The sequence below is a fragment of the Berghia stephanieae genome, chromosome 5, assembly GCF_034508935.2.
Source record: "Berghia stephanieae isolate SIO BIC M18660-M18661 chromosome 5, UCSD_Bste_1.3, whole genome shotgun sequence".
In the NCBI taxonomy this organism is placed as follows: Eukaryota; Metazoa; Mollusca; class Gastropoda; order Nudibranchia; family Aeolidiidae; genus Berghia; species Berghia stephanieae.
In genome coordinates, this window is record NC_088364.1 from 75563028 (window position 1) to 75582106 (window position 19079).

The 19079-nt window shown below is 37.8% G+C and overlaps 1 protein-coding gene across 1 annotated transcript; it reads left to right on the forward strand.

Annotated features, from left to right (window-relative positions):
• Positions 1-5764: 5764 nt before the first annotated feature.
• LOC144973614 (serine/threonine-protein kinase pakE-like) lies at positions 5765-18587 on the forward strand. Its single transcript, XM_078916272.1, has 7 exons — positions 5765-6876; positions 9470-9582; positions 10421-10539; positions 12379-12516; positions 13477-13560; positions 13867-13962; positions 15745-18587. Exons 1-7 carry the CDS (start codon positions 6502-6504, stop codon positions 15771-15773), a joined length of 954 nt encoding a protein of 317 aa, XP_078772398.1. The 5' UTR covers positions 5765-6501; the 3' UTR covers positions 15774-18587.
• Positions 18588-19079: the final 492 nt, after the last annotated feature.

Sequence of the window (19079 nt, forward strand, 5' to 3'; positions counted from 1 at the left end):
AACTCACAATTGGATTCAATAGTCTGATGTCACGTCGCCCAGCAACGGCGGCCATCGTGGTTCTAAACAAAGAAAATTGGTACTTTTTATTCTTCATGATGACTAGAACTTTTCATATGTCTTGTGATCAGAATGTGTAAAAGTCAAAAGATGATCAGATTTATAATGTTTTTTTTTTTCTCCTCTGGATACGCTTTTATGCTCGTCGGAGAAATATTTCATAAGGACGTCCACCATTGTTCCGATAGTTTAGAGCCAGTTACTAAGTTATCATGCGTCATTACGAGGGAAATGACGTCATGACTGTTGAAGCCTTTTGTCTGCATTCCTCTATTGCACACCGTTTTTCGCTTATATAGATAGTATGCGCTTGGCTAAGAAGCTCATAACATTGCCATCCGGAAGTATAACGAACCAACACACAAAATTGTGTGTATCCATGAACGTTTATAGTCGGGTTAATACAGTTCAGTGAGCATTATTCATAAACGCGGATAGCAAAAAACAATAGCAAAGACCAGAGTGACGTCATCTTCGAACTATCTATATGTGGCCATGTGATCTTGATATATGACACTGCCTTCGGATCGGAAGGTCCTGGGTTAGAGTCCCGCTTTGGGCGACGCATAATTGAGTCCTTGGAAAAGACTCGTTACTCACAATCTTTCATCGTACTTAGGTACAAAATGAGTATCTAGCCGTTAACAGCGTTTTCTCTGTCGTTGAAAAAAATCGTTTCGTCCTGCATGTATTGCTGTTGGATAGGGACACCTTGTAAAGCGTTTTGAGCACGTTTAGATTTGATATTGTGCTATAAAAGTTATCCGATAACATCTCTGTAGCATTACATGAACTACTTTAACATGATAATCATCATCATAAAAATAATAATATTAAAATTCCCTTTTTTCATCCGATAGGGAATTTTGTCTCTATGGTCTATCCCAGGGGAAGACTGCAATAACCCATGCGTCAGCCGCAGTGCAGCGCCGTAAATTTAGCTAGGACGAGGTGACTAGCTCAAGGTCACACAGGGCACCGGGTAATCGAACTCGGGAACTTTCGGGTACGAAGCAAAGACCGTGTAACTGGCTGAGCCACGCTGATGATCGTCAACATCATCATCATCATTATCATCATCAAAACCATTCACCACTATCACGACCCCATAATCATCATCATCATCATCTCATCCACATACCACGCGTGTCTCGTGTGATATTTGTTTCCTAGGTCATGTCACACGTACCTACTTTACTATCAGCGATAGATTTAACACCGATTTGGAGGCGTGTTGTTATCATGGTAGTATAAGAAAAAACAAGCTCCCCGAATAATATAGATAGTATGCGCTTGGCTAAGAAACTCATAACATTGCCATCCGGAAGTAACGCGGACCAACACACAAAATTGTGTGTAACCATGAACGTTTATAGATAGTATGCAGATGACGTCACTCAGGCCTTTGTTATTGTTTTTTGCCATCCGCGTTTGTGAGTTGTTCTCACTAAACTGTATTAACCAGACTATAAAAGTTCATGGTTACACAGAGTTTGTGTGTTGGTCCGTTATACTTCCGGATGGCAATGTTGTGAACTCCTTGGCCAAGTGCATTCTATCTATATAGACAGGTTAATACAGTTCAGTGAGCATTAGTCATAAACGCGGATGGCAAAAAAAAAAACAATAACAAAGACCTGAGTGACGTCATCTTCGAATTATCTATAGATAGAATGCGCTTGGCCAAGGAGTTCACAACATTGCCATCCGGAAGTATAACAAACCAACACACAAACTCTGTGTGACCATGAACTTTTATAGTCTGCTTAATACAGTTTAGTGAGAACAACTCACAAACGCGGATGGCAAAAACAATAACAAAGGCCTGAGTGACGTCATCTGCATACTATCTATAGACTTGTTTTTTTTTGTTTTTTTTTTTTTTTTTAAAGGGTTTTACGGCGCTTGCAACACATTTAGGTTATATCAGAGCCAGTAAAAAGGAAGAAAATGGGATTGTAAAAGGTTCTAGAATTGGAATTAAAGCACCCAAGAAAAAGTAAGACATAGGGGAACTGGGAACAAGTAGGGATCAGATGTAGATTCCAAGAGCACACTATCACAGTACTTAGTTTGAGATCACCTAAAAGTCTCATCAGGACACAAGCACAAAATCCAACAAAGAGGAATACACTCAGATGCTTACATTATACATTCAAAATAACAAATATAATAATAATAACAGAGAGATGATTTACAAGGAAAAAATATCATCTCACAAAACCATAACTATGTAATTTCCCTCCATGCCAGGACTCCGGACAGGGCCAGGACAAAATCAAGTAACCTCATTCCAAGACAAAGACAGAAAACATGTTGGAAAACAGATATAAGGGGATATAAGACACAGTATGTATCCCCCCCCCCCCCCTGCCCACTATGGGAGGTCAGGAACCCAGGCTTCAACAGTCGTGACGGCACTTCTCTCGTAATGACGCATGGTAACTTAGTAACTGATTCTAAACTATCGTACAATGACGGACGCCCTTATGGAATACTTCTCCGACGAGCATAAAAGTGTATCTAGAGGAGAGAAACATTAAAAAAATCTGATCATGTTTTGACTTATACAGTCTGACTACATGACATGTGAAAAAGTTCTATCCAGCATGAAGAATAAAAATACCGATTTTCTTTGTTTAGAACCAAGCTGCTCGTTGCTGGGCGGACGTGACATCAGACTATTGAATCCTATTGCTCTCTATCGCAAATCACATATCGCTTACGGGTTATCGAGCAGCGTTGCCAACAGCACTATAATACTATAGGGCACATACTTCCCTCAGATGAGGATTTGAGATGTGGGTGTATAGGGAATGAGATTAGCGGAAGAGTAGCGTCCCTTGATTGGACATCACCTTACATAGAGAACGTCAACATGGTTGTGCGCATGATGCGTCTCTCTCGTCCTCGCATTCGATGAAGTGTCTCCGGAAGCGAGGACTAGAGAGGCATGCGCACAACCAGCATGACGTTCTCTCTCTAATAAATTTTCCGCCGGTGACGTCCAATCAAGGGACCCTACTCTTCCGCTAATCGCATTCCCTATAGATAGAATGCGCTTGGCCAAGGAGTTCACAACATTGCCATCCGGAAGTATAACGGACCAACACACAAACTCTGTGTAACCATGAACTTTTATAGTCTGGTTAATACAGTTTAGTGAGAACAACTCACAAACGCGGATGGCAAAAACAATAACAAAGGCCTGAGTGACGTCATCTGCATACTATCTATAGAAGAATGTTGAGGTTATCATGGACAGACAGGTATACGAACGAAGAAGTGTTGGCGAAGGTGAGAAAGGGAAGAATATTGATCGATACCATCAGAAAGAGGCAGTTACGGTTTCTGGGACATGTGTGGAGAAGAGACGGAATAGAAAAGTTGGTAACATCTGGGATGATCGAAGGAAAGAGAGCTAGAGGAAGACAAAGAATGACTTTTTTAAAATAACCTAAGAATGGTCAAATGTGATTTTAAAAGCAACACAGATTTCATGCGCACCGCAGTGGATCGTGATTCGTGGAGACAGCTGACCGGAAACGTGCTCAAGGTCACAAGCCACGATGGATGATGGATGATAACTTTCCTCACACAGGCCAACAATAGTCTAAGATGGAGAAATTCTAAGGGTGCACAAGATGACTGGCCATGTAAAACGCCTGAGCGTTTGGGAGAATTATTACTTATAGCTTTCTATAAATAAGAATTAATCTCCACCATAAGACACCCTTACAATCATCATTATCACCACCTTCATCATCATCATCATCATCATCATCATCATCATCATCATCATCATCATCATCATCATCATCATCATCGTCTTATTTAATTATAACGTTGTTATTCTTGCTACACTACTATTGTAATAGTAAACGAAATGTAAACGTTTATAATAATATGATCGAGAAAATCGTGTGATAACTGGTCATCCATTTGACGGATTAAAAACAATAACAATGATCAGCCTTTGACATCAGGGAAAGACTTTGTGGACACCTTTATAACGTGTTCCATGGGTTTACAAGTAACTTTTAGATTGCTAATGTTACAGAATACGCTTCAACAGTCATGACGTTACTTCCCTCGTAATGACACATGTTAACTTAGTAACTGACTCTAAACTATCGGAACAATGGCGGACGCCCTTATGAAATATTTCGCCGACGAGCATAAAAGCGTATCCAGAGGAAAAAAAAACATTATAAATCTGATCATGTCTTGACTTTTATACATTCTGATCACAAGATATATGAAAAGTTCTAGCCAGCATGAAAAATCAAAAAGTACCGATTTCCTTTATTTAGAACCACGATGGGCGACGTGACATCAGACTAATGAATCTACTTGTATTTCTCAGATTTGATTTTGTCCCTGTTTTGGGAAGGGATTGGGTGTTGGGTTGACATCTCTAAATAAATATCAAGGGGCATGAAAAGGATAAATCATGTATGCCTCTTTAGATTCAGTGATTTTAGAAGTTATGTCCCTTGTGTACACAATTTTAAATTATAATATGTAGTTTGTTTTGTTTTTTCGGAATGCCCACATTGAATTTCTGTTGGTTTCCCTAATTAAAACTAAAATTAAAATTGAGCTTTATATAGCGCAATATACACTAAATGTGCTCAAAGCGCTTTACAAGGGGTCCCTGGCCAACAGCAACGTTTAACATGTAGGAGGAGACATGACGCCTGTTAGGTGATATTACAATTTTTCGGACAAAGACAACGCTGTTAACGGCCAGGTACTCATTTTACACCTGAGTACGGTGAGAGAATGTGAGTAAAGAGCCTTTTCCAAGGACTCAACTATGCGCCGAGCGCGAGGCTCGAACCCAGGACCTTCCGATCCAAAAGCGAGTGTCATACCACAAGACCACATAGCCGTGAAGATCTTTGAGTATTATAAATCCATGGAAATTAACTATACAAACATTCATATTATTTTAAAGAATTGAATGCTTTTTTTAAAGTGAGGATTATTTTCGTGTGACGTGAATTCACAAATTTTGTGAAATGAAATGGGAGCGATCTATAGATTGTATGCGCTTGGCTAAGAAGCTCATAACATTGCCATCCGGAAGTATAACGGACCGACACACAAAACTGTGTTTATCCATGAACGTTTATAGTCGGATAATTACAGTTCAGTGATCATTACTCATAAACGCGGATGGCAAAAAACAACAACAAAGACCTGAGTGACGTCATCTTCGAACTATCTATTTTCATGTTTTCGTCCAACCAGGTCATCAATCACATGATTTGTTGCTGTCCAGCAATTGGATATTCCTTAACAAATGTAAACACTCTGCTTTGTTTACAAAAGTTATAAACATACCCATGTGTCCAACAATTGGATATTTCTTAACAAATGTAAACACGCTGCTTTGTTTACAAAAGTTATAAACATACCCATGTGTCAAACTGAATAAAATGGTCAATCGTGATGTTAGAGATTTAAAGAGCTGTGAACACTTTTCACTATGTGGGTCACTTTGAGCACATTTTGCAATGTGACCAATGACCTCAAGCACGTTGAAATTAAATTTAGTTCAGACCATTGTAACGAATGATCTTCACACTATTCAGTACATTTAAAAGCACACACCGAATGGATTCATGTACACACATGATAAAAAAAAAACAACACGGTCTTAACTCAACTCACAACTTGCTTTACACATAATTATCTCAACTCAATTCACGTTTTAATGTGTTGTTGTATTTTAAAGCTTCTTGTCAAACTTTTATTCTCCGTTCAGTCTCACCATTCCTCCGACTGTGAATCAGTGCTTTTATAAAACAGGAGCTTTTTGATTTTAATTTTTATCCAAGGAATTTTTAATGCCAACTCCGTGTGTATAAAATGCTTTTATCAATAATTAATTGACAATTAAATTATCCTTGATATTTTATTCTGAAATTGAACAAAATCCGACAATTTAAAAGGTATTTACAGTATAATATAATATAGTCAATCAATCAATCAGTCAGTCGTGTTTTGCATATTTCATTTTTCTTCATATACACCACGAGATATCGAGGAACTGCTGAAAAGATCAGTGCAATAATATATCATATCATACATTACGTATTGGGATACATTCATTTCAAAGACCCGATTCGAGGCAATTCATATAAAAAGTAACCGAACTGTTATAATACCAGTTTCTATCAAGTCTATTAATTTTTAAAGACAATTTTTATATATATGTTAAAACTGACATTTGATTGGAAGCAAAGACATTTTTTATGTCTGTGATAGTCAAAACGTAAAATTGTGAAAATATTAATTACCATCCACGTGTGAAAATTATCAAATACCACGGGTCTCAAAAGGAGCATCTACCTTTTTTATATTATTTTCTGCAGGAGTTTGCTATTTCTAAAATTTATTATAAACCAAATCGTCTCAAAACATTTTAAGAAAATGCGTACTTCAGATCGCCATCATCGCAACCACCACAACCACCATCACAACCATCACCATCAAGACAAGACTCAAAATACACACCGCCATCACCATCAAAACCAACAAAATCTCCATCCGGGCCAAAGTTCACGTTCAGTGTCATACCTGGACGCAACTGTGAAAGAAATCCTTGAAGGCGGTTACAACTTGACCAAAGAGAGACAGATCGGGTCTGGCTACAGCAGTGTGGTCAGCAAGTGTATTTATAAATCCCACGTTGACCACTCGGAGACGATCATTGCCGTGAAGACCATCATGAAAGAAAAGCCCAAGATAAGTTATTTGTCCGTTTCTGAGATTGCACTCCTTCGGAAATGTCGAGATAATAATGTTGTAAGTACAATGTTTATAATAATACTGGTGTTCTCTGAGACCGTTTTTGTTCAGAAATACTGGATTTCACATCAATTGATATGGTCCCCACCCCCACCCCTTTCCCCTATTTATATAATCTGTGCCTCCTCCCCTCCCACCTCCCCTAGAAATTGATGCTAGAATTTCAATGCTTTTTTACTAGCAATACTATCATCTGAATGGTAATTAACCCTCTCCTTACCACCTGCATCAAAATCGTCACATTTGTTACGACACACTACATTTTTCTTATTCAGATTTATTTTGTACATCACAAAGTCTGAAGAATGATCTTTGTTTAATTAACATAACGTTGCTTTGTAGAGAGCTTGTTTGAGTTTAAAAAATCAAATTTTCTGCTGGAAAGCCTGCCATTTTGGGGGAAATACTGAAAAGGATCGGTAAGGAGAGTTAACGACCGACTCGGCAAATAGATTTTGAATTTCGATATCACACCTCGTAAACCAAATAGGTCCCTCCATTGGCGTCCTGTTGAAGTGAATGGAGTTAAAATTGCCACAATGATGTTGAAATGCAAAGTGCTGTGAAATAAGGGAAGTACTCCCGACCTTGGTCTGGTTCTGCCTGATGAGTGGGTCGAAGGGGGAGGAGGAGGCTATGTGGTCTATGTGCGGCTATTTGGTCAAATGGTATGAGAGTCGCTTTCGGATCGGAAGGTCTTGGGTTCGAGCCTCGCACTCAGCGCATATTTGAGTCCTTGGGAGAAGACTCTTTACTCACATTCTCTCACCGTACTCGGGTTTAAAATGAGTACCTGGCCGTTAACAGCGTTGTCTCTGTTTTTAAAAAATGTAACATCGCCTAACAGGCGTCATGTCCGTCCTAAATGTTAATTGTTGCTGTTGGCCAGGGACACCTTGTAAAGCGCCTTGAGCACTTTTAGTGGATATTGCGCTATATAAAAGCTCAAGTTAGTTAGATAGGCATCATACATGTTTGGAGGTTTAATTCTTGTTCATTCACTGGGTTATGTTGTCAAATCCAAGATCAATATTTTAATGGAATGCCAAATGACGGTTTTACTTATTGTAGGAACGTATTTATTGTTGTTTCAATGTGTTCCAGTTTGTTGTTGTTTGGCTTTAAGTTGTTGTTGTGAATTGCCATGATGGGTAACCGTGGGTGTCATGGTGAGTTCCATTCACTGTTGTGTTGTTTCTTCCCGTGAGTTTTGTGACGTCACAATAGGTATGAAAACGAGGTTGCTTTCATTTCCGAAGCTCTTTACTACGAAACGGATAATGGATATTTGATTGAAAGTAGTCAAGTGTTGACTCTTGTTCCTTGTACCGGACGAACATACCCGGACTTATCGCGTAACTACCCACTCATGTGGAGATACATTCCTCGTGCATATTATTTATTTATTTTATTTTTCATCGTGAATGAGATGTAAAAATCTATTCACGACACCATGTAGTAAAAAAGGATCTTGAGCATTGAGCTTTTATATAGCGCAATATCCACTAAACGTGCTCAACGCGCTTTACAATAGTAACACGTAACATGTGAAACGAGACATGACGCCTGTTAGGCGATAATACAATTTTTTTCCGACAGAGACAACGCTGTTAACGGCCACGTTTCGGTGAGAGTATATGAGTAATGTACCTTTTCCGAGGACCGCCTATGCACCGAGCGAGGCTAGAACCCAGTACCTTCCGATCCAATAGCGAGTGTCATACAAGACCATATCTTAATGAAAGTTGTGTTGCAAGCGCCGTAAAATCCTTAAAAACAAACATATGTATTCTATTTTATCGATGGATCATTGCCGTCATCTCCTGGGTACGATTTCTTAGTGATGTTGAGTGTAGAGTTGCCTTTGTCATTACAGATTACTGCAATAAATCTTTAATTTATTTCATCAATGAATCATCACCATCTGAGAGTACTATGGAGAGACTGGGTGGGGTCCCTGAACTCCCATATTGGGCACGGAGGTACGAGTACTTGCTGTGTCTTCTACCACCCCCCCCCCCCCCCCCCCCACCCTGTATCTGCTTTCCAATTGCTTTCTGACTTTGTCTTGGAATGAGATTACTTGGGTTTGTCCTGATCCTGGCCGGTATCCTTGCTTGGGAGGGAAACAGTTGAATATATGGTTATAGTTTTGGGAGATTACATTTTTCCCCTTGTAAATCATCTCTCTGTTCTGTACTGTTATTTTTTTTATTGTTAACATGTGATTTGTAAACATTTGAGTGTATTCCTATTAGTGGGATCTTACGCTGGTGTCTGGGTGAGACTTTTGGGTAATCTCAAACTAAGTACACTGATAGTATGCTCTTGGAATCATCAGTTCCCTTTTTGAACCAATTCCCCTTTCTTACCTTTTCTTGGGTGCTTTGATTGTAAATATGATATTTTTTCAATTCCATTTTCTTCTTTTTTCTGGCTCTGATATGACCTAAATGTGTTGTAAGCGCCGTAAAACCTTTAAAAACAAAAACAAACCGTGGAGAGATATCTTTGTCATTATCATTGAGTACAGTATTACAATAATATATTTATTCTATTTTATTAATGAACGACTGCTATTACCTCCTAGGTACGATTTGAGAGTGCTGTCGAGTGCAGAGATGCCTTTGTCATAATCACAGAGTACTGCAGCAAAGGCGATATGTTTGCTAACCTCAAATACTTGGACGATAAACTTACTAGGTATGTAGAATGAGACTCATAATTATTGCATGTTTTATCAACTCAAATGTTCAATGATTATGTCATGTGACTTTGATGAAATGGGGAAAACAGTAAATATGATGCAGCTTACAGTATTTCCATCTCGTACGTAGAACACAATTGAGGAAGTTCTGTTACGTCTCGATGTTAGAATATATAAAAATGCTAAAAACTTATATAGCGCTATAACTCCGAGACACTAGACTCCAAGCGCTTAAATTACAAATTACTTTGGCTGAAACATACTCATTCACACACACAAGCATACATACACACACACACACACACACACACAAACACAACACACAAACCAGACAGACCTATCTTGCTTCTCATACCATCTACTAAAGACGAAACAGATATGTTTTAAGCGAACGTTTAAAAATAGACATAGATTCTTTTTCACGAAGGCTCTGTGGTAAGGCGTTCCAAACAGAGCGTCCGAAATGAGAAAAGGATCTCATTCCAGCATTTTTCAGTATTCGAGGGACAACTAGTTTGGTGGAATCACACACACACACACACACACACACACACACACACACATATATATAATTTTTAGGGGCTTTGGAGGCTTCTAAAAATCAAGACCATACCCTGCCTAAAAAAAATGAATAATTAGCGATTAGAGACATAGGAAGAACATTTTATCGCAGCTGAGTGCTGATCAGATTAATACTTGTAAAGGCTTGCAATTTTATGCATTGCTAATTTCATTTTTCAGGAAATAATAGAATCGTATAATAAAATCATTTATTCTACTCATTGAAGCTAATTGATTTCACTTTATATCATATACTATATTGTACTATTTCAGGGAGTACATGGTTGGAATTTTGAGAGGCATTGGAGCCCTCCATTCACGTCTTGTCGCCCATTGTGACATCAAGATGAAAAATATTCTCATCACAGAGGACAACGTCATCAAACTTGCTGGTAAGCTGTTTTTTAACATTGTCATCATCACATTTACTCACATTCTCTCACCGTACTCGGCTGTAAAATGACTACCTGGCCGTTAACAAGGCGTTGTCTATGTCAGAAAAAAAATTGTAATATCGCCTAAAAGGCGCCATGTCTCGTCCTACATGCTAAGTGTTGCTGTTGGCCAGGGACCCCTTGTAAAGCGCTTTAAGCACGTTTAGTGGATATTGCCCTATTTAAAAGATCACTTAAAATGTTTACATCTGCCTCGGAAGTTTACATAAATTAGTAATGTAAAAAATGTATTCAGTTATTGAAGAATTTATATTTGAAATTCAAGGGTGTCCTTTTGCAAAAATAAACAAATGTCTGAAACATTTTCTTGTAAAGAGAATAATATATCCCGTTATATCGTCAAACAGATGGCATGGCCCGTCCTAAATGTTAAACGTTGCTGTTGAACACTGACCCATTGTAAAGTGCTTTGAGCACGGTTAGTGAATATTGTGCTATATAAAAGCTCACTTTTAATATGAAAATATTTCTGTTCATCAACTGGCACCAACCTTAAATAATAGAAAAAGATGCATATTGATCTAGCTTCCTCTAAACTGTTGCTTTTAAACAACCAATACTTTCATTTTAAAAAAAATAGCTAACCAATACCGTTCACTGGGTGGGGTTCCTGACCTCCCATAGTGGGCAGCGAGGCACTTACTGTATCTTCTATCCCCATGTTTCTGTTTTTCAACATACTTTCTGTCTTTTTCTTGGAATGAGATTACTTGGTTTTGTCCTGGCCCTGACCGAATACCTTGGCTGGGAGGGAAACAGTCAAATGAATAGTTAGTTTTGGGAGATTATATGTTTTACCTTATAAAAATCACCTCTCTGTTATGCACTGTATTATGTTTTGTTTATGTATTATATATGATTTGTAAACATTTGAGTGTATTCCTCTTAGTGGGGACCTGTGCTTATGTCTGGATGAGACTTTTAGGTGATCTCAAACTAAGTACACTGATAGTGTGCTCTTGGAATCTACATCTATTACCTATTTTAACCAATTCCCCTTTGTCTGCCTTATTCTTGGGTGCTATAATTGTAATTCTAGATCTTTTTACTATCCCCATTTTCTTCCTTTTTACTGGCTCTTATACGACCTTGCAAGCGCCATCAAACCCTTAAGAACTTAAAAACAAACAATACCGATCACGATCATTCGACGATTTTTGAAAAGTCGATCTAAAAGGGCATGCCAGGAAATTCAACAAAATGCTCACAGGATCATCTTGTCACAAAAATCAAGATTGATTGCCACAAAGTCAAATGTATTGTGTAATCTTAATCTGGTAGTCCATTGGAATGAAATTGGTAATGATCAGCTCTCTAAATGTATAAAAACAACAAACGGTTGATTAACCTTAATCACTTTCCATTTTGTATAATATTCTTACACGAGTCAAGTTGTTTGAAAATTATTTTCTTAAGCATATCTGGTATAAAGGGTGGGGAGGAATTGTGGATTACAATCATATTTCCAGTTTTTATGAGTGTACTGGGCAGCGTGGCTCAGCGGTACAGACATTGCTTCATGCCTGCAAGGTACCGAGTTCGAATATTCGCTGCATTGTATAGCCTTGAGCAAGTCAACTCGCCATAGCTCAGTTTGCGGCGCTGCACTGCGGCTGACGCATGGATTATTCAACTATTCCCTTGGAATAAACCTCAAAGACAAATTCCCCCTTTGGGATTGATACATTTTTTTTCCATTTAGTTGTAAAATAAAAACTTAGTTTGGATATGTGTCATTGTATCTCAATCTCAATCTATTTTCCTTCATCGCCTCAGACTTTGGCTTTGCCGTCCAGCTCCGAACAGAGTTTGACAAGATAGACGTTCTCAACGGAACACAGGACTATTGGTCACCGGAAATGGATATCGTCCCAGCTTCCTTTAACCCATTCGCAGCTGATATTTATGCACTTGGTAAGTATGATACACTGGATGGGGATCCTGACCTCCCATAGCGGGCAGGGAGGTACATACTGTGTCTTCTATCCAGATATAAATCGGTTATCCAACATGCTTTCTGTCTTTGTCTTGGAATGGAATTATTTAGTTTTTTCCTGGCCCTCGTCTGAGTCCTGGCTGGGAGAGAAAAGTCAAATGCATAGTTATTGTTTTGGGAGATGATATTTTTTTCCTTGTAAATCATCTCTCTGTTATGTATTATTATAATTTTTATTTTGAATGTATAATGTAGGCATTTGAGTGTATTCCTCTTTGTTGGATTTTGTGCTTGTGTCCGGATGAGACTTCTAGGTGATCTCAAACTAAGTACATTGGTGGTATGCTCTTGGAATATACATCTGATCCCTACTTGTTCCCATTCCCCTTTGTCTTAGTTTCTCTTGGGTGCTTTAATTGTAATTCTAGAACTTTTTACTTTCCCATTTTCTTCCTTTTTACTGGCGCTGATATAACCTAAATGTGTTGCAAGCGCCGTAAAACCCTTAAAAAACAAAACAAAGTATGATACATAGTGAAAAATAGAATAGGGAGCAGGCGGGGAATATAGCCCTTCAGGGCCATTAGACCCATAGATCCCGGGGTTTTTTTTTCCGGGTTCTATAGCGTGAAACAGACGATAGGAATGGATTTCTATCCTTTGGATAGGAAGCTAATCTATCCCAAAGTACTTTCCGTCATAGCAACATACCCGCTACCTAATCACTGCTATAAAATGTCGGAAATTACCTTTCGAAAGGCTAGCACCCTGTCCGAAGGGTAGCAACAATTGCTATTTTCTGTTTTCACACTAAAGAAATCGGGATACACTCCAGCTCCATTGGCCCAATGATTATGAAGGACTGCTGCTGAGTTCAGACAAATTGTAATGTATTTATATCATATTATAACTTAAAAGATTTACTCTTTAATCCCCAGGCGTGACATTCGTGGGTATGCTGGAAAGAAGAGCCATCAAACGGAAGAATGACAATATATATCAAATCGTAATGGATTACGAAGGTAAAATCAATTTACACTCAATTATGATTTTTACAAAATACTGAGCGTTGTTCGGATAATATTGTAAAATTCTGAAGACTGAAAAAAAGTTGTTGTTTTTTTTTAAAAATTAAACAAAATAAAATGATTTATAACATTTCATAAAACCTCAAGGTAAATTATCTTTTTGGGTCTATCTCGAGAATTCACTACGATAACTCATAATATTAGATAATCATACAGTCAGTACTTTTATCATAATTCAATATCATCTTTTCGTGTATTGACATAGATAGTGGAAATGATTTTCTCAAAACTTTTTCTCAGACGTTAATCAGCGCAGAATGCTTCAGGGAATGCTAAAGTGTGATCCAGCCATCAGGTGGAGCCTGGCACAGATTCAAAGTAACGAATGGCTCAGTGGTAAGTGTGCAAGAATTTTGACATTTTATTTTCGAAAACAAGTTTGTCTGTCGAAAGACTACTGAAGCATGTAATATTTCTGGTTCTGTATAGCAATTATTTGCTATTCTTTGAATAGGACGCTAGTCTATCGCAAAAGACTTTCCGACATATGACTAATCCAGCTACCCTATCCAGCCTGAGTGACAAGAAATCGGAAAAATCTGGGTGGGGTTCCCGACTTCCCATGTGGGCAGGGAGGTACTTGCTGTATCTTCTATCCCCCAGTATCTGTTTTCCAATTGCTTTCTGTCTTTCTCTTGGAATGAGATTACTATGTTTTGTCCTGACCCTGACCAGAGTCCTTGATGGGAGGGAAATAGTTGAATGTATAGTTATAGTCTTGGGAGATTATATTTTTTCCCTTGTAAATCATCTCTGATATGTACAGTTACTTTTTATTTTTAACATAATTTGTAAACATTTGAGTGTAATCCTAGTGGGATCTCGTGCTGGTGTCTGGGTGAGACATTTAGGTAATCTCAAACTAAGTACAAAGATAGTGTTCTCTTGGAATCTACATCTGTTCCCTATTTGTACCATTCCCCTATGTTACTTTTTCCCTCAATTTGTACACCCAGGATGTCTTTACTATCCAATTTTCTTCCTTTTTACTGGCGCTGATATGACCTAAATGTGTTTCAAGCGCCGTAAAACCCCTAACAACAAACAAACAAATTGGAAAAAAATTATAAGCCATGCCCATGAACATTGGTACTTTCGGTCTACTGAACTATGAGAAAGGACCCTCTTAAATGACATTCTTTCATGAAAATGATTCTCCCAAAATTATTGTTGACAGACAAAACGAATTAAAAGTGTAAACACGCAGCATTCCTTTTCTAAATATTTATTATTTCGTTTAATCATTTTCAACTCCACACCTGCTGATCCCATCCCACCATTAAATACCAATTTCAATTCAATTCAAATATTTATTTATTGTCGGCATTAAAAAAAATGTTTCATAAATAATTTAGTCAGGCTAATAGAAGCCTTTGACCGAAGGCTACAATGATACTTAGCAAGTCTTCCCAAACAGAAAACCCTTAAAACCCTTCCTAAACAGAAAAAGAAATGAAAACGATAAAAGTTTATACAATTTCGTTGTCATTTTGAGAAAATCAAAAGAACCTCAGAATAATGTCTAGAATTATGGCAACGATTCATGTTATGGCTTGGCAACCCCCTTCAGACATATTTTATATTGCAAAATCTCGTATTTTACGAGTAAAGGCTAAGTAAACCATTTTATCGGATTATGTGGATGGCGAGGAGCAAAGATTGTCTCTCACACAGGCCGGTGGATGTTACCGTTCCAATCTGGTCGCAGTTTCTATTAAACTTTATTGAAGTCTATGTGCGGCTATGTGGTCAAATGGTACAAAAATCGCTTTCGAGCCGAAACGTCCTGGGTTTGAGCCTCGTAAAAGGCTCTTTACTCACGTCCTCTCACCGTACTCGGGTGTAAAATGAGTACCTTGCCGTTAACAGCTTTATCTTTGTCGGAAAAAAAATGTGTAAAATCGCCTAACAGGCGTTTTCTCTCGTTCGACATGTTACGTGATGCTGTTGGTAAGGGACCCCTTGTAAAGTGCTTTGAGAACTTTTAGCGGATATTGCGCTATATTATAAAATACTCCATTTTTTTCAATTCTATTGTCTTCTGGCACATATTTTCTCGTTTCGTCTCATGTTTATAAAAGCTATGTATTAGTCTATTGTATATATTTAAAATTTCAGATGAGACCCCTCCACCATCACCTACATGAACGGAGAATTACAGATTTGCGATGGCTTTGATGAATACAAAATATGAATGATCTTTAACATTAAATATTGTAGTTATGATAAAGTTAAACTTTGTTAAAGATAAAGATAAATTGGTGAATGGAGCTTTGAGATCAAAAGGAATTGTGTCAATTTGCGTTAAAAAATAACAAAGAAGCAAAAGACAAGACCTAAAAGTGCATGCTCATTATCCCATAAGATTGTAGTCGAGAGGACAACGGCTTGAGACAGAGGCCCTAACGCGTCTTAGCACAGCCCTATCTAGATATAATATACACGGCTGGCAGATTGCTTGCTGTCTGGCTCTTCACGCGCTGTTACCGGATTGCAAAATAACATACTAAATTTTTCCTTGGCCCTGGCTGTAGTGCTTGGCTGGGAGGGAAACAGTCAAATGCATAGTTATTGTTTTGGGAGATATTATTTTCCTTGTAACTCATCTCTCTGTTATTTATTGTTATATTTGTTATTTTTAATGTATAATGTAAGCATGTGAGTGTATTCCTCTTAGTGGGGGCTTGTGCTGGTGTCTGGATGAGACTTTTAGGCGATTTCAAACTAAGTACACTGATAGTGAGCTCTTGGAATCTACATCTGTTTCCTATTTGAACAAATTCCCCTTTGTCTTCCCGTTTCTTGAATGCTTCAATTGTAATTCTATACCTTGTTACTATCCCATGTTCTTCCTTTTTACTGGCGCTGATATGACCTTAATGTGTTGCAAGCTCCGTAAAACCCTTTTAAAAAAAAATTAAAAATCTAGAAACACGGTTGCCAACTTGCTGTCTGGCTCTTCACGTGCTGTTACTGGATTGCAAAAATAACGTTTAAAGCAATTTAATGTTAAGCTCTAAAAATGTTCAAATCAAATCGGAAGCAAACATATACCATGTAGGTACCCATCACAAATTAATGAAAACTGGTTAATGTGCGTGTAATTTCTATTTAAATCTTATATTAAACTATTCTGTGTTTTACTATGATCATAAGACATTTTATTGTCGCATTTTAAACATTTATGAGCACATTTACATAGAGAATACAAAGTTGAACATCAAGTAAATATTTATAAAAAAAAAACGAAACTATATCAACTCCCAAATTGACTACTCTCTCCCTCTCTCTCTCTCTCTCTCTCTGTTCTCTCTATCTCTCTCTGTTCTCTCTCTCTCTCTCTCTCTTTTTTTTTCTCTATCTCTCTCTTTTCTCTCTCTCTCTCTCTCTCTCTTCTCTCCCTTCTCTCCCTCTCTCTCTCTTCTCTTCTCTCTCTCTCTCTTTTCTCTCTCTCTCTCTCTCTCTCTCTCTCTCTTTCTCATTCTTTCTTTCTTTCTTTCTTTCTCTCTTTCTCTCTTTCTCCCTTCTTCTCTCCTCCCACTCTTTCACCCCTCTTCTCCCTTTATTTCTTCTCTCTCTCTCTTTCTCTCTCTCTCTCTCTCTTTCTTTCTTTCTCTCTCTCTATCTCTCTCTTTCTCTCTCTCTCTCTCTCTCTCTCTCTCTCTCTCTCTCTCTCTCTTTCTCTCTCTCTCTCTCTCTCTCTCTCTCTCTCTTTCTCTTTCTGTACTTTGTTTTATACAAACTACAAACTTTAAGACGAATCAAATGACACAAAACAAAATACTATTTAATTACATAGGAAAATAAAACTGACGCAGTGGGATTAAACCCGAGACCTGTCACTGTGCCTACCTATTCTTCCTGCATGAATTTCCTAACACTGTATACTTGTGAAATCAGTCCGATACATGGACGTTAACTTATTGTAATATTTTCCAATTTTTACAACCTTATTTTTGACCCCCCCCCCCCCCCTCACTCCGTCTCAAGATGGTTTTATGTGACCCCCGTCTCAAAATGGTATTATGTGACCCCCATCTCAAAATGGTATTATGTGACCCCCGTCTCAAAAAGGTATTATGTGACCCCCGTGTGAAAATGGTATTATGTGACCCACGTCTGAAAATGGTATTATGTGACCCCCGTCTGAAAATGGTATTATGTGACCCCCGTCTGAAAATGGTATTATGTGACCCCCGTCTGAAAATGGTATTATGTAGGAGGATGAACCAGATGCTTAACATTGAATTTTAAACCCAACTTTAAAAATCTTGAAAATGATTGTCATCACAGATATTTTGTTACCTTCAAAAATCTACTTCCTGATGTCCTATACTAATGATTTAGATTTAAATTTAGATTTTCTTTATTTTGATTATTCCGTTATCATACCGGGATGATGTGGTAGGTCACATTTGTAACCCACAACCTGATAACGGTGATATATCGGCGTTTACTCGATGCTGTAAAGCGAATCCACAATAATGAATATGAAACATTGAATATATCTCATAATGCAATTTATCCACTTTAAGAATGTACTATTTTCAATCTATGAAAGAATATAATTTCGCATTTCATAGTTCTAGTCATTAATATCAAATTTCCTTTCTGCCTCACTCCGACAGAAAACCATATAGAGGCGATGGATCACATTTTAAAAATCAAGAAATTACAATTCGTGTGATATTTTTAATATTTATTTGTGAAATATATTTTTTCTTAATATTTGGGGAATTGTATATTGAAGGTAGATAACCCCTAACTTGGTAATTTGATGAAAGTTGTTTTGATTATTTCCCTTTCATGTGATATTTAAACAGAAACACTTGTTTGTAAAATACCAATTATGTCAATCTATTCTTATGCATATATTTTTAAACTGTACATAATCACATATATGAATATGAATTTTTATGCGATAACTTATACTTCAATGAATAAACTTATGTAAATAGATAGCATTGGCTTCTCTTTGTCTCTTCTAAATCTTAAACCACGCTCGAAATCGAAGAGGAATAAATGAATTGGACGTATCCGGCACATCCTCTTCCGGTGGTCAGTAAGTATAGACTTTCTCTGGAAGGGGGGGGGGGGGGTAATATATTCCATCACGATCGAATGTCCATCCCCCCCCCGCTCTCTATCTCTCTATCTCTCTCTCTCTCTCTCTCTCTCTCTCTCTCTATCTCTCTATCTCTCTCTCTCTAACTCCATGGGCAGACTTCCATAGTGGGCAGGGGGGTACATACGGTCTTCTATCCCCCTATGTTTGTTTTCCAACATGCTTTCTGTCATTCATTGTCTTAGAATGAGATTACTTGGTTATGTCCTGGCCCTGACCGGATACCCTGGCTGGGAGGGAAACAGTCAAATGTATAGTTAGTTTTGGGAGATATATTTTTTTCCTTGTAAATCATCTCTCTGCCATGCACTGCATTATTTTGTGTATA